This window comes from Clupea harengus, chromosome 21 (assembly GCF_900700415.2).
Source record: "Clupea harengus chromosome 21, Ch_v2.0.2, whole genome shotgun sequence".
Taxonomy (NCBI): Eukaryota; Metazoa; Chordata; class Actinopteri; order Clupeiformes; family Clupeidae; genus Clupea; species Clupea harengus.
The window spans coordinates 2,713,524-2,728,442 of NC_045172.1; the positions used below are offsets into that span (position 1 = coordinate 2,713,524).

The 14,919-nt window shown below is 41.3% G+C and overlaps 1 protein-coding gene across 1 annotated transcript; it reads left to right on the top strand.

The window, feature by feature from the left end:
- Positions 1 to 9,791: 9,791 nt before the first annotated feature.
- catspere (catsper channel auxiliary subunit epsilon) lies at positions 9,792 to 14,661 on the top strand. The gene is made up of 8 exons (XM_031559153.2): positions 9,792 to 9,887; positions 10,039 to 10,116; positions 10,356 to 10,459; positions 10,691 to 11,177; positions 11,744 to 12,212; positions 12,476 to 12,930; positions 13,618 to 13,676; positions 14,289 to 14,661. Exons 2-8 carry the CDS (start codon positions 10,042 to 10,044, stop codon positions 14,482 to 14,484), a joined length of 1,845 nt encoding a protein of 614 aa, XP_031415013.2. The 5' UTR covers positions 9,792 to 9,887; positions 10,039 to 10,041; the 3' UTR covers positions 14,485 to 14,661.
- The last annotated feature ends 258 nt before the right edge of the window (positions 14,662 to 14,919 follow it).

Genomic DNA, 14,919 nt, shown 5'->3' on the forward strand with positions numbered 1-14,919 from the left:
CCCATGCACATGAAGTCTAGTTTGCCTGAACCCGGATTCATTTTTCAAACATATCCACTTTTCAAATCGCGTGCACATGAACCCAGCGAATCTGATTGAATCCGCTGTAGTACATCACCCACGCCTGTTGGTGGCGCTTTAACGGTGCTACAGACAACTGAAGAAAACGGAGAAGAAGACAGGAGCCTAAGACCGCTTTATACTCGCTTTTTACGCAGAAACGTTAGCACGTAAGATACATAAGAGCCTCTTGCGCAGTTACGTAACCCTTGCGTCCGCCAAAATTTGTAACTATCCAACAAAAGCCTCGCCGGGCTCACGCTGCAATAAATACGCTTACTTCACTCAAAATGTTTGCACTATGGTTCCAGGCAGTGTGTTGTGGAAGTTCACACCTCTCATGAACTAGTTCAAACCAAATGCTTTGGCAATACTGAAGAACATTATGGTCATGCCAATAAAGCTTCTTTTGAATTTGAATTTGAATTTGAGAGAGTGAGTGAGTGAGCGAGAGAAAACGATAGATCAGATGTAGCGACCTGAGCAAAGTTATGTTACTGTAACGTTGAACTCGGAGAAATACAATGAACATAACACGTAACCTGAAATGACGAGAACGCAACGAGTAACGTAAGTTATGTCCATAACTATGGATCTATGAGACCGAACGATGACCGTCACCACGGTCTACACCTTGGATGTTGCCTCTCCTTACTACCTGTCTCGAGACCATAATACCAACAGGGTCATGTGAGTGACTGGGGCTTGACCCGCAGTATAAAACACGTCCGGGGACACGCCCCTTTCTCTTGCCTGGAACGCCTCAGCCCGCCCCGAGCGACAAGAGTTGGTGACGGTCATCGTTCGGTCTCATAGATCCATAGTTATGGACATAACTTACGATCTATTTCGACCCCACTCAGACCGTCACCATGGTCTACACCTTGGATGACTTATACCATCAAGGTCGCGAGGGATAAGGAACTGCGCCTTTACAACCTCCTCGCCACAGAAAGCACCGCCTCGCTCAGTTGAGCTGGTGCTGCCACATTGACCCTATAGAAACGTGCAAACGTGCAAGGTGCACTCCATGAAGCAGCTGCACATATCTCTGCTACAGAAACCCCTCTCAGAGCAGCCCATGAGGTGGCCATACTTCTAGTAGAGTGGGCCACCAAGTTACCAGGAACAGGCAGACTCTGACTGTCATAGGCTTGTGCAATAGCGTCCACCACCCAGTGTGACAGGCGCTGCTTGGACACGGGATTGCCCCGTTTAACACCACCATAACAGACAAATAGCTGTGAATGCGTATGCCTCAGAGACTGAGTACGCGTTACATTAGGTTCTTAACGCCCTTATCGGGCACAGATTTACTAAGTTATCCCCCGTTGGAGCAGACTCTGGGTGGAAAGAGCTGATCTCGATCACCTGATTCACAGTCTGAGGGTTCACCACCTTGGAAAGAAAGGATGGGTTTGGCCATAGTGACACACCAGAGTATTCGGCCTTCCACCGAAGACACTGCTCACCAACAGATAAAGCATGTAGCTCGCTGACCCTCTTGGCAGAACAAATCGCCAGGAGAAACACTGTTTTCTGTGTGAGAAACTTGAGGTCAGCCTGGTCTAGCGGCTCATAGGGGGCCAGAGTCAGTGAGTGCAGTACAGTGGCCAGGTCCCATGATGGAGCCCTCAACGCCCTGCCCGGCCGCAGGCGGCATGCTCCCTTGATGAATTGAGAGACCAGGGGATGTTTACCAACCGCTTGTCCATGGACTGGCTGGTGAAAGGAAGAAATGGCTGCAACCTCGAACCCTTTACTTTTAAAATATATACAGTTCGAAAATAAAATATAAATAAGCACTTTGTAAGGATAATAGAGCTGATCTCTTGCACATTTCTGTCTGTGAGTGAGGTTTCTGCTCCTAAGGACCCACCCATTAGCAAATGACAGCTATTCATATGATAAGTAATGGTGATTCAGTGATCTCTATTGGGCCATGGTGTGGCGAGAAAACCTGTGGGGGTAGTGGGCCACAAAGACATTCCAGGGCCATTATGTAATGGCCATTGTTCTTTGACTGAGTCCCAGGTAACTCATCAATATGCATTTGTAGGGACACACATTTTGGAGAGGCACAGGTCACTCTGCTATTATAAATATGTAGTATTGAAACCACACACACTTTCTGAATGCTAAACTCACATATGTATAGCCAACACCTATGTTTACAAGGTTCAGAGTTCAAAAGTCTCGGTCCGAAATCTTTACCATGTTTTTTTGTACAAATTCTGAGCAGCTCTGAATGAAGGTTTTCGTAAGGGTGATTTTACATTTGATTTAAATACAATTTTATTTTACTACATTCCTTTTACTCTAATGTTGTTATTGCTGATGTCTTCTATAACATAATCATATATGCCACTTGCGCATCAATATTTTAGTTAGGGGAAATATACAAAAGCATCAAGGCATGTGAGACTTCCTAAAAAAGTCAAACAGGCCTGGGCCTCTTAAGGGTTATTAACATAGGCCTATTGAATCTGGGACAAGCAGCCTAAAGCTTAGGCCTATTATATGGTTGGTTGGGTGGTTACATAACAAGTGGGCTGGTTACATAACAAGTGGGCAAAATAAAGTTTTAATGATAACTTAAAAACTATAGTAGCACAAATATTTATTTTAACAGCACAAACCAGCACAAACGATTGAGACTATTTTTGTGAGATTTGAACGTTGACGGGGGATGAGTGATGTCACGTGTGAAAAATAAAACGGTAATATCTTTAAAACCATAACAGCACAAATATTTCTTTTGACAGCACAAACGTAGCACTAACGATAGAGACCATTTTTATGAGATTTGGACGTTGACAGGGACTGGTTACATAACAAGTGGGCAAAAAAAAGTTTTAATAATAACGTAAAAACTATAGTAGCACAAACAGGGGCGGAGATCCCATTTCATTGTAGGGGGGACAATACATGGTAACATTTCAGAGAGTAATTCCTGGGGGGGACATGAAAAAATTGCTGTAACGAGAGCTAGCATAACTCAGCTGCTAAATACCGAATTCTCTTAAAACATTTTACATCTGGCACAATATACCCTGAGATATTAGAGTGACACGTCGTTTTTTCCGAATTTCCAAAGCCCAAAACACAGGGGGAAAGGTGCCGGCTGTGGATTAAACAGTGTGGAAGAGCCCACTCCCAACTCAATATATCAAAGATCAACAAATACACATATGTCTGCTTTAAGTAAATGAAGCTGCTTGCAGCTAGCTATCTAGCAAACTATGCTATCTAGCTAACTATCTAGTTGAGAGAAGATCCCCACACAGTTATGGTTCATGTCAACTAGTATTATAAACACTTCTAGTACATAAATAGTCTCTCCAACAAATGTGTTAATGTTAAAATAAAAATGTTAATGTTAATGTTACCGTCTGTAAAATTGCATGCTGAGCTATCGATAGAAAATGCCAGCAAGTTGCAAGGAGCTTAATATACTGTATCAATGTTGAACAAAACGTCCCAAAAGGCCATTGTGAACTTTTTATATTTTTTGTAGCATTTTGTCAATGGCAACATGCACACACATCTTTAGCATCATAGCTTTTTTTTTCTTCTATTTTTTCCAATTTTTAATTTTTATTTCCAATGATTGTTGGGGCGGACACGTCCCCCCCGGGATCTCCGCCTATGGGTGTGTCAAATACCGCCTACCTATTTTTGATTGACACATCTCATTAACATATTGAGATGAAGAAATACAGGAATGAATGAATGAATGAATAAATAAATACAGAAATAAATAAATTGATAAATGAATGAATGAATAAATACAGAAATAAATACATACATAAATGTAAATTATAAGTAATTATTGATTGACAATTGTGTATTAATTAATACATGTATTCATTTATTTAACATATTTGTCTAAATGCATGGATGTGGACATTTATTTATTAATTCATTCATTTGTAAATATGGCAGGTTTGGTCCTCCATATGTTTCGGCCCTAAAACTGTAGATAGGCTTAGGTGAACGCCTAGAAATACCTAAAAGCTTACATTTCTTCAATGCAAGTTTATGAGCCAGGCCACGCCTCTAATGTATGATGAGCCCTGTCGGCTCGTGTGATACGTTTGATTGGCTAATCGTAGATTCTTTATCTTTGACCGACAAGCTCTCCTTTACTCAGTCAAGGTCAACATGTTAGCTGTGAACCAGGCTAATATTCTTAGCTAGCTTAACTATTCATGAGAATTGATGAGAGTTGTTTGTCATTAATAGTTCTGAGAGTAAATTAATTAAGAGAATGTCAGTCTTCACTGGTTGTGGTAAAATGCATCATATTTCACTGGCTTTGAAGGTATTCTTGATCCTTCTGAATTTCCAACTCGTCAGAGGGATATGGAGGTACGTCTTTGAATTTCCAGGGCAGTTGCTAACGCTAACCAACACTGTAAACTTAGTTAGCTTGCTATGCTAGCTAATGTGTTGAAACCATTGATGAAAAATGAAAAATTATTTTCTGCAATAGATACAGCACTGTAATGAAGAACGATAAATTATTCACGATTAGGAATCCGGTGAGTCCAAATCTATTTAAATTGTAACCAGAAGTTACTATTTTAGTGATGAACCTGGCATCTCTTCAGTAATTAACTCCTTTGTCAGCTCCACCTGCCAGAACCGATGGTTAGAACATGGCTTCTCCATGCTATGTGCACTTTTAGGTTTATATAGCTAAGCAAGAGGAAGTATGGTGAAATACATGGGGAGCTATAACATTTTGTGAAGCATTGTCATGCTATAATATAGGCTAACGTTTTGTCTTTTTGGTTGTTTGATGATATCTTCACTAATGGGTGAGCATAATTGTTACTGTTATAATCCTGTATGTTTATGTTTACAGATCTTACTTGAGTTTATTGATCCAAAAAGTATTTTTATGAAATGGGGACATTCTCCAGGATGTACTGTATCTAATTCCACGTAAGTGAAGAGAATGTTTAACGTTGACCTTATAGCTGAATGTGAATCTGAGAATATTACACAATTTAATTTAATTTAATTTAATTTAATTTAATTTAATAGATACTGTAGAAGATGTCAAGTCCAGTCATACAGACTTAAATGTCAACTGTTCATTGGCCCTTTTTGTGAAAAAAAAAAAATTAGCATTTGATAATCCAAGCAGTGTTGCCAACTTTTCTGTAAGGAAAGTAGCTGTTAGCTCTCCCAAAAGTCGCCAGAAGTTCTGAGAGAGGTAAAATTTGCGCGCGAATACAAAGTTCTAATATTTTGCTGCTATCTAGTCAGACTGGCCGCGCAGGCGCTGTGTGAGTGGAGAGCAGACGACCACAGCCCCCGCTGTACTCAGCTCTCGTGAGATCGGTTGCAACGTGAACTGCAGAACGAAATATGTGAGATGCTTTTTCAGTGCTTTGTCAACACAATAATCCACCAAATGACAAAAAAAAGTCGCTAGATTTGTCGCTAGTCGCTTTTTGCTAATTTAGTCGCCAAGGGGGTCTGGAAAGTCGCCAGATATAGCGACAAAGTCGCTAAGTTTGCAACACTGAATTCAAGTACAGTGTTTCCCCTAGGTTTACAGCTTTTTGGGGGTGGGGTGGTGGTGATGGTGGTAGACAGCATGGTGTTCATGTGTTTCTTTTAATGACATTGGACTAAACATAGGAACATTTCTTTTTATGACGATTATCTTCAAAGTGTGCAGCTTTTGTGACTCCAGTGTATCTTTCTGGGCTTCTGGATGAAACATTTTTTAGATAGTTGCGGCCTAAAAATCCTGATTCCGCAGCAGCTATTCCAAAAAGTTGCGATGAAAGTTGCTGTGTTTTTTTAGGTGTTTGTTGCGATGAAATTGCTGGAGCAAGTGAATGTTCTGATACAAAGTTGCAAATTTCAATCTTTGTAATTATAATTGAAAAATTAATAAACAAACATTCATTAAAGAGCAAAACGATTAAGAAATGGTCCTCTAAATCAGGGGTTCTCAAACTTTATGGGGCCAGGGACCCCTCAAAGGGCAGAATTTTTTCCGAGGACCCCCCTCATAATCGCATCCCAAATTAAGCCGTATAGGCTTAGAGCTATTTGTAATGTTATATGCTTTTGGACTCTTTTACTCTAAAATCATATAGTACTAATATCACAAGAGTTTTAGATAGTCATTTTATTACATTTGGCATCACTTGACAGTATGTAGGATAGATTTTTAAATGATCTTTTTGATGTACAGTATTGTAAATGCTTTACCTATTAAGAAGTGTATGAACAACCTTGAATTTCTTCAGCCAAATCTGAGACGGTCGAGTGGGAGCCATTGGTACACTTGACATGGAATGACTCACAAGCCAAATGTCTCAAATAAAGCATTTTGTGCAGTTAAAGCTCTTTGTCATAAACGTACCTTTTGTTACCATTTGAATATGCTTCCATAGGCCATTGAATGCTGGGCGTGTACAAAAATCCCATATTTAAAACAAATATTTTGAGAAAATGAGGCAGAACACCATCAAAAATGTTTTATATGTTAAGAACAAATATCTAATCTTTCCCAAAAAAATTGTTTCATGTTGGTAAATGCTGTCATATTTTTGCTATAGCAAAAATTGCACAAAATGGGTTTTTATCCATTTTCAAGCTTTAATATCTTCCAGACCACATCACATAAGGACAGTTTTTAATACAATATACAGAGCATACATAGGAAGGTCTGTGTATAATATCAAGTCTAGCTTTAACATTGAGCTTTCCACAGGCCTTCAAAGATGCTGCAACAAAGCGTAGAGTAAAATTCAAGCACCCCGAATACTATGATATACCCAAGCCACACCCTTGGAAGTCCATATTCTTCAAGTAATGGTATCATATTTTAACCCTAGAAAGTTTAAAGGAGCTAGCTTAAATACTTTTCTAGTAATAGCAATTTGAAAATGGCTCTTCAGAAAACGCTGCTAAAAAAGAGTAAAGTACAGGCACCCCCTCCCCCCTAAAACATCTTTTTGTGACAAAACTATTGGGAGTAGAGAGCTAATATTTGGGACTATACCTATTTAGAAGTGTATGAACGACCTTGAATTTTTTCAGCCAAATCTGAGACAGTCGAGTGGGAGCCATTGTCCCACTTGACTACCAACATGTGGCCTTGATGTTTTTATCCAGTTTGAAGTCATTTCATATCATCCTTTACAGAAAACTGATGTCTAATTGCAAAACCATTGGCTGTTGTTACCTATTCAGATTATTTTAGCTGTAGTCCAGAGAATGCTGATTGTTTTCTTGCTCTGCAATCAGTGCCGCTTGCTCCTTTTGCTTCAATGTTTCCTGTTTCATGTGGCTGGTTGGCTGCTGATGGACTGATGTCAGTCGTAGTTCATCGATCATTCCTCTGTCATACCAAATTCTGATTGTAGGAACCCTTTTGATAGTCAGCCCTTCTGTGGCACGGTGGCTCAGGTGCTTGCACTGCAGCCTCACAGCAAGAAGGTCATGGGTTGGATTCCCGCATGGGGCGCTGTTGGCTCTGGGAGGCAGATCCTCCCCAGACCTTCAGTGCTCAGGTGGGCTATCTCCCAGGCCTTTCTGTGTGGAGTTTGCATGTTCTCCCCGTGTTCACAAGGGGTTTCCTCCACTAAAAACCCCAACAGAAAAAACATGCATAAGAACAGAACACTCTTCGTCGGTCCCTGACCAAGACAGACGGTTCACCTCACCTGGTCCCCGGGCGCTTAAAAAAGCTGCCCACTGCTCCTGGGGTCCTGGAGGAAGGACAGTCCGGGATGGGATAAATGCAGAAGATAAATTCACAAATAACCTCAGGCCTGCGTGTGTGTGTCCTGTGTCGCCTCCATGTATTCACGTGTGTTGCAGTGTGCAGTGTGTCGCTTGTGCGATTAAAGTCTGACAATTAATTACAATTGAAGTGCTCACAAGGGAGGCTCCCTTAGCCGGTGCTGATAAAGGTAGGGTGGGATATTCTGGAGAAACCCACAAGAGTATTAACTTGAGGAGAGTGAAAGAATAGCGTTGGTCATGATGACATCCATGGTTCTGTACCCCTATTTGTAGCTCATGGTTATTATGGCATGAAGGTTCTTGGAAAGAGGACTGGCTAGTTTATGTAGTGCTGCCCCCTAGTGGTCTTCCTGGTGGTCTTCATTCTTGTCTTGGACATTATTAGTTGTTAAGTTGTGTATACATATAAGCGTTAGTTGAAATCTAGCTGGATAACTAGTTCACTGCAAACAGACTTGCTTTGCAAACATCAACATCAGCATTTGCTACTGATAAAAGCTAGATAACTGATTATTTACAACATTATCATGATAATGATCATGATAACATTATTCTGTGTTTGGCAGTGTTGTGCTGCAAAAGCTGTTTTTACATTTTCACTGGGTTTCCAACTGGGATCACAAACCTGCATAGTGAATAGTCTATGGTTCTGTGTCAGGACACAGCTATTAAAACATCACAACCGGAGGTAGGCCAGTCCAGATTCACAGTAAAAGTCCTGCCATTGTTTGGTTTCACCCACTACCCCACAATTCTGCCTCACAGTGTAAATTCCAGTGGTTTGGCTTACATCCCATGTACTAGCAAGTGTGAAATGGATCTAGCCTAGATCTGTTATGGATCAGGGCCATCTCCACTGGAGCCTGTAACACGGTCTGGTTTGCTGTTCTATTCCTGTAGTAAAGCTTGTGGTCTTTCCTCTTGTCAGTGCACTAGTGACTTATCTGAGATGCCACAGTGAAGGCTTCCACTGGGTGCAGCCTTATTATTTTCCTGATGTAAGTAGCTGATCTACTGTTTTTGTGGTGTTAATCTTTGTGGAGTGAATATTGTCACAAAATAAATTTGTAAATGCATGAACCACGATCCACAAATATTCGAAAATGTACTAATTTGTTTTTCCATCCACAAACACAGAACTCCTTTCTTATGCATCTAATTTGAGAATTTGTTAATTGTAAATATACATCATTCTTTGCTTGTGCATTGTCATGAAATGTCATTTGTAAATCTGTAATTCTGCAGTGCAACCCACGTCACATCATCCAACACACACATTCATCCCAGCTTCCACTGACGTACTTTTGAGACATTTTATACACAAGTCTTGATCCACACAAATGTGCTCCCCATCAAATAAAAGCAATGGAGCGACCACTAAGTCTTGTTTTATTCAGGCCGTAGTGTATGTAGTAGTCTAAGCAACAAGAATTGCATCCAATTGTTGAGGACAACACAGTGCGTCAACAAACTTCCTACCACAAAGCTGAAATGGATCCTGACAGAAGTCAACAAACTGGATATTTATCTAATGTTTGTAAAGCTGTGTAGATGATAGTGCTGCACTTATTTAACCCTCCAACTCAGCTATTTGACTAGCAGCTAAGCTGTAATATAAATCCCTCACTGAAGACTTGCTAGTGTGAGCTGAAATGAAGAAATCGACACCTCACAAGCAGAATTAGATTTACAAATAGCATTTCGCGACAAATGCACAAGGAAAGTATCATGTATATTTACAAATTATAAATTCATTCATACAAATCATAGTACGTTTATTCAAATGAGAACTTATAAGTCTCAAATAAGGAGTTCTGTGTTTGAGGGTGGAAAAGCACATTTGTATATCTTTGAATATTTGTGGATCATGGTTCATGCATTTACAAATCATTCTGAGACATTATTCTCTCCATAAATCTTCATGTGTTTTCCTTCTGTGATTTCAGGTGAAATTGGTGGCGCCTTTAAGAAATATTTATGTGTCTCAGTCTTTTTTTACCTTTGCTTGGTATGCTGCAATAAACAGCAGTTCTGATGGAATAACGAAGGTGAGCAGAGCTAACAGAGTTCTCATGTCAAAATCTTATCAAATCACACTCATGTACTAATGCATACGCCTTGTATAGGAGTTGTAAGTATGGAGTTTGTTCAGCAAAGGAGTGTTTTTGCAGCCATGTTTTTTTTGTGTATACAAACTAGACGATGCGAATATGGATCATTGACCCTGAAGAGGCTTCCGATGATGAGATTGGTCAGATTGCGAACGTTCCCTCACGTGTGAGTGTTCGCTCAGGCCAATTACCTACACTAACATGGAAGAAATTATGATTTGATGTTAAATTTCTTGTGCTGCTGGTTGGGGACTTCCCATAGTGCCCAAACCTCTCACTCTGTCACATGCAAGTACTCATACCCAACAACCTAACCAAACCAATATAACAACTGCCCAACCATAGACCCCGACGGTCTTAAGAGAGATGAAAAATAAACACATCTTACTTTATTTCTTGGTTTAGCATTCCTACTACCTCACCAAAAACTTCTTCAACCTGGGTCAGTTTCCCAAAGTCACCCTACCATCCTCCACCAAAACGTTTACTGGGAAGTTCACTCCTGATCGGTAAGCTGTGTGCTGCACTATCGGACTTTCCTCTTGATCCTGCCTGAAACCAGGGTGCCTTTGAACAGAAGTGTGTGAAGAACTGTTTGTTGCTGTAGCCCCTAAAAATATCAAGGTTATGGTTTCAGTACCCTGAGACCACACATAGTGATAACAATGCACCAAAAGTTAAATCAGGAAAATGTAATCTTCCAATACAGCACTTCAGATAGTTTTTGTTTTTGTATGCAGATTCTGGGAGGTGGTGCTGGAGTGGAAACAAAGCTACCTCACAGTGGGCATAGATGGCCAGTCCGTCAGCTTTCAGCACCGCTTCGTCTATGAAGCTTCCCACACCTTTAACTGGGAACCCAAAGAAGGCCCTTATGACGGAACAGAGATACCTTTGTTAGGGCCCAACGTGACCATACTGATCAAGGACCCTTGCGCCCCCCATCGGGCTCTATTCATGACTAGGAATAGCATACGAATCACCAGTGACGCTTTCCGCTCCACCAGCGTTGTGAAGATGTACTCCTTGTACACCAGGCCCCCAAGCGGCTTCTACATGATTGACAACGCCGCCCTGCTGGACGACGGCATCATCTTGCACATGGCGGACGGGCTGTACTGGAGGTCGCATCAGACGAGGTTCTTCGAGTTCAGGGAAGAGCTTCCCACCATTGGTGTGCGAGGGATCTTACAGAGGACCACATGCTTAGATAACCACCCGCTGCAAGTAAGGGAGGTCTAAGGCGCCGTTCACATTGAGATGCTTTCTAAAATGTATTATTATTATTGTTAATATTATTAATAATGAAACACAAGGCATGTCACTAATATTTCAAAATGTGAATGTTAAAAAACTCCAGGTGGAAATGTATGTGTGTTAAAACAAAATTGAACTATTTCTAGGTTTGAGCACCAGGCGCCTTACTTCTTGGGCTGTTTGGGCCTCGTTCAAATAAACACGAGACTCATTGCAATGGTCTACCTTTTCATCATTCTATAGAAAAAACTATTGAAATCAAGCACCGTGAAGTGTAAAAAGAGCGTCTTGGTGTGAATGGCCCGTAAGGCCTCTAAATTCTTCCGCTTGAGATGTTTATTTGTTCTTCTGAGTCCAACTGTCCAGACCTGCAATGTTATGTCTGATGTTATGTTACAGTCTGTTTATGTTACAAGATTGCTGTTTAATATGCTCTCATGCAATCATTTTGCCAGATAAATGAATTAGGATCTGTATTTTTTTGGTCTAAAAGACAGATAAAGCCCTGTATTTCTGTCTTTCTTTCCTTCATACAGGAGGTAGTAGATTTTGGGACGGTCTTGTTTTGGACAGACAACGAGTTGTTCATCGGGGGTGGTCGGATCACATCCCGTCGTGCCGTAGGGACTTACAAAGAGCTGCTCTTCCAAGTAGATCGAGAAAAACGTATCCTGACCGCGGCTTTCGGCTCCGACCCAAGCACGGTGGGCATTCTCTTCACCCAAACATCGATTTACAAGCCCGTGCTTAAGATTTTCAACCACCAGACAAGTGTAATTCATCCCAGCTCCTTTCTTGAAAGTGGGGTGTCCCCTGAAAACATGCCTAGAGGGCTTTTACACATGCGCTTCTATGAGTCAACCAAGGAGACACTGCTGCTGTGGAATCAAACAGCTCTGTGGTATAGTTTCCGTGACAACAACCAGTGGGGGACGCTGAAAGTGCCTGGTTTCCATTCCCTCGGGTCGGCTGTACCTGGCAAGAATATACACGAAGTAATGCTTGGTGAGGCTACTAGCTTTGTCTAATTCTGCCCTTGTATCCTAAAACTGCAAACAATATGTTTGAAAATAATATAAAATACTGTGCCATATTATTTATGGAGATATATGAGGTTAATCTGTTACTATAGTCAGTAGCTTGGTTTATATTTGTTGTTCTCCAAAAACTGGACAAGCAGTTCTGGGAGGGGGCAGCACAATATGAGCAGAAGTAAAGGCTCTCCAGTGTTTAAAGGAGAGTTAATAAACAAACTCTCCCATTTCTAGATCAAAAATGGAACCTTCTTGTAAAGATGACGAACAACCAGATGTTCTTCTGCAAGTTTGGTGTGACAGAGTTGGTCTGGCTGGAGTACTGGGTTCGGGGCGGAATCCCTGCTTCTCTCCACACGGACCAGAAGAACCAGGTCATCCTGGTGACAGAGCAGGAGCTAGAAGACGATGTACAATTTGAGTTAAACCCCTTCCCCCTGAAGTTGGAGGCGATGAGCAGCATGTTAGGAAAACCCCATCATGACTGTCCCTATGTCACGTTCAAACACAGCATGAACAACTACGGCTACTACCTGGACAAAGGGCAGGAGTTGTTGTTCTGGGCAGAGGTGGTCTATCACGAAGGGAAGGGCGTGCACATCCAGGTGCTTAGGAGCAGAGCAAAGCTGCTGGAATTTGATCTCTCCAACGACTTTGAGTTTATCCACGGGGTTTTCATGGTGACCATGGTGAGGCACAAACACAAGCTACGAAGCACCACACATATCTACAAGAGTGTTTGTGTGGGTTTCTTTTGTTGGTAATAAAAAAAGTTGAAATGGATGTTCCAAACCAGTTACAGCACTCTTCATTTTAGAACTGAATTGCATTATTGATATCTCTGAGGAGATAAATAAATTGGCAGTTTGCCATTTAGTAAGTAAGCCATTTCATTTAAAATTTCAATATTAAAACATGAATAAGAGGACAGTACTGGTTGCATGAGCAGTTAAGCTTAGCTATTAGCTTTGTTATATTATAATTTTTTTAGACTGTCACAGAGTCCATTGTAAGATATGTAGACATATTAAGGTGAGTGTCTGTAAGCCAAATCCATTACAGTTTTTTCCAATTGAGAGAATTGCTCCTCACGGTCTTCTAGCTGTCTGTTCTGTGTGCTCTCTAAAAACCTGGTGTTCATACATAGTCCTGGCTCAGGAAATGGGAAACAAAGTCACTCGAACGGAGCCATACCTTACTCCAGCCAATCAACACATTGCATCTAGAGAGACATGTGTGGGCTAATTTATTTGGCCGTTGAGCTCTAACATCCACAACATTTTGCCAGAATCACAGATTGCACCTTGAAATATTATTCTAACAATAAGACATTCCTCAGTTAGTCACATAACTTTTTTTATATTTTTCCTTCCCAGACCATCAAAACCAAGCAGAAAATGGACTACACATTGTCTGAGAACTATACCTTTGACATGTGAGTCCAAACTACATCCTTACTTTTGTTGGGTTGAAAGTGAAGTGTGACACTTATTGTTGAAAGTGTAGAGTGAAGGGACACTTATTGTTGTAGTGTTAAAAGTGTAGCGTGACTGGACTGTTATTGTTGCATTATTGAAAGTGTAGCGTGACTGAGCTGTTATTGTTGTAGTGTTGAAAGTGTAGCGTGACTGGACTGTTATTGTTGTGGCATTATTGAAAGTGTAGCGTGACTGAACTGTTATTATTGTAGTATTGAAAGTGTAGCGTGACTGAGCTGTTATTGTGGTAGTGTTTAAAGTGTAGCGGGATGGGACACTTATTGTGGTAGTGTTCAAAGTGTAGCGTGATGGGACTCTTATTGTTGTAGTGTTGAAAGTGTAGCGTGATGGGACTCTTATTGTGGTAGTGTTGAAAGTGTAGCGTGATGGGACTCTTATTGTGGTAGTGGTTAAAGTGTAGCGTGATGGGACTCTTATTGTGGTAGTGTTGAAAGTGTAGCGTGATGGGACTCTTATTGTGGTAGTGGTTAAAGTGTAGCAGGATGGGACTCTTATTGTGGTAGTGGTTAAAGTGTAGCGTGATGGGACTCTTATTGTTCGCCACACAGGGACAAGTCACAGGGGGTTATGAGGGTGGAGATCGTCCCCAACCTGATCGCAAACAGATGTGACCTGCCAAAGAACAGGGTGAGTATTTTACCAAGTAAGCACAAGAGAATTCCTGCACTCAGATTTCAAATTCTAAAAAGGGCATGGCAAATAATTACATCTGTGTTGCCAAAGCGTGCAACAAGCAGTAAGTAATTACAATTTTCTAACGCTTGATGTACAGTTAGAGGAAACTTTATCACAGCTAGTCCCAGTGGACATGTTCCAGCTAACTCGGTTCTCAGTGCGTAGCAGGCATGAAAATCCCTCACCTTTCGGCGAAATTCGCCGTTTTGAAACCAAAATAGGTGACCTACGTGAATCGTGTAGATTCGATGAGAAATTTTTTGGGGGGGGGGTGTAGGTATTCATATTCAGTGAACTGCGAACAGGTGCGCGTGCCAGAAGGGAGCGCGAGATTCAGTGAATTGCGAACAGGTGCGCGTGCCAGAAGGGAGCGCTAGTGCATGGAAATATTAACGCGAAGTTGCCTTGCATCACCAGTGCAGACCACTATCAGAAGCTGAAAGCACGCCTGCTGAAGAAGAGAAAAAGGTCGAGGCTTAGACGTGGCAAACAGCGAAAGCGGGC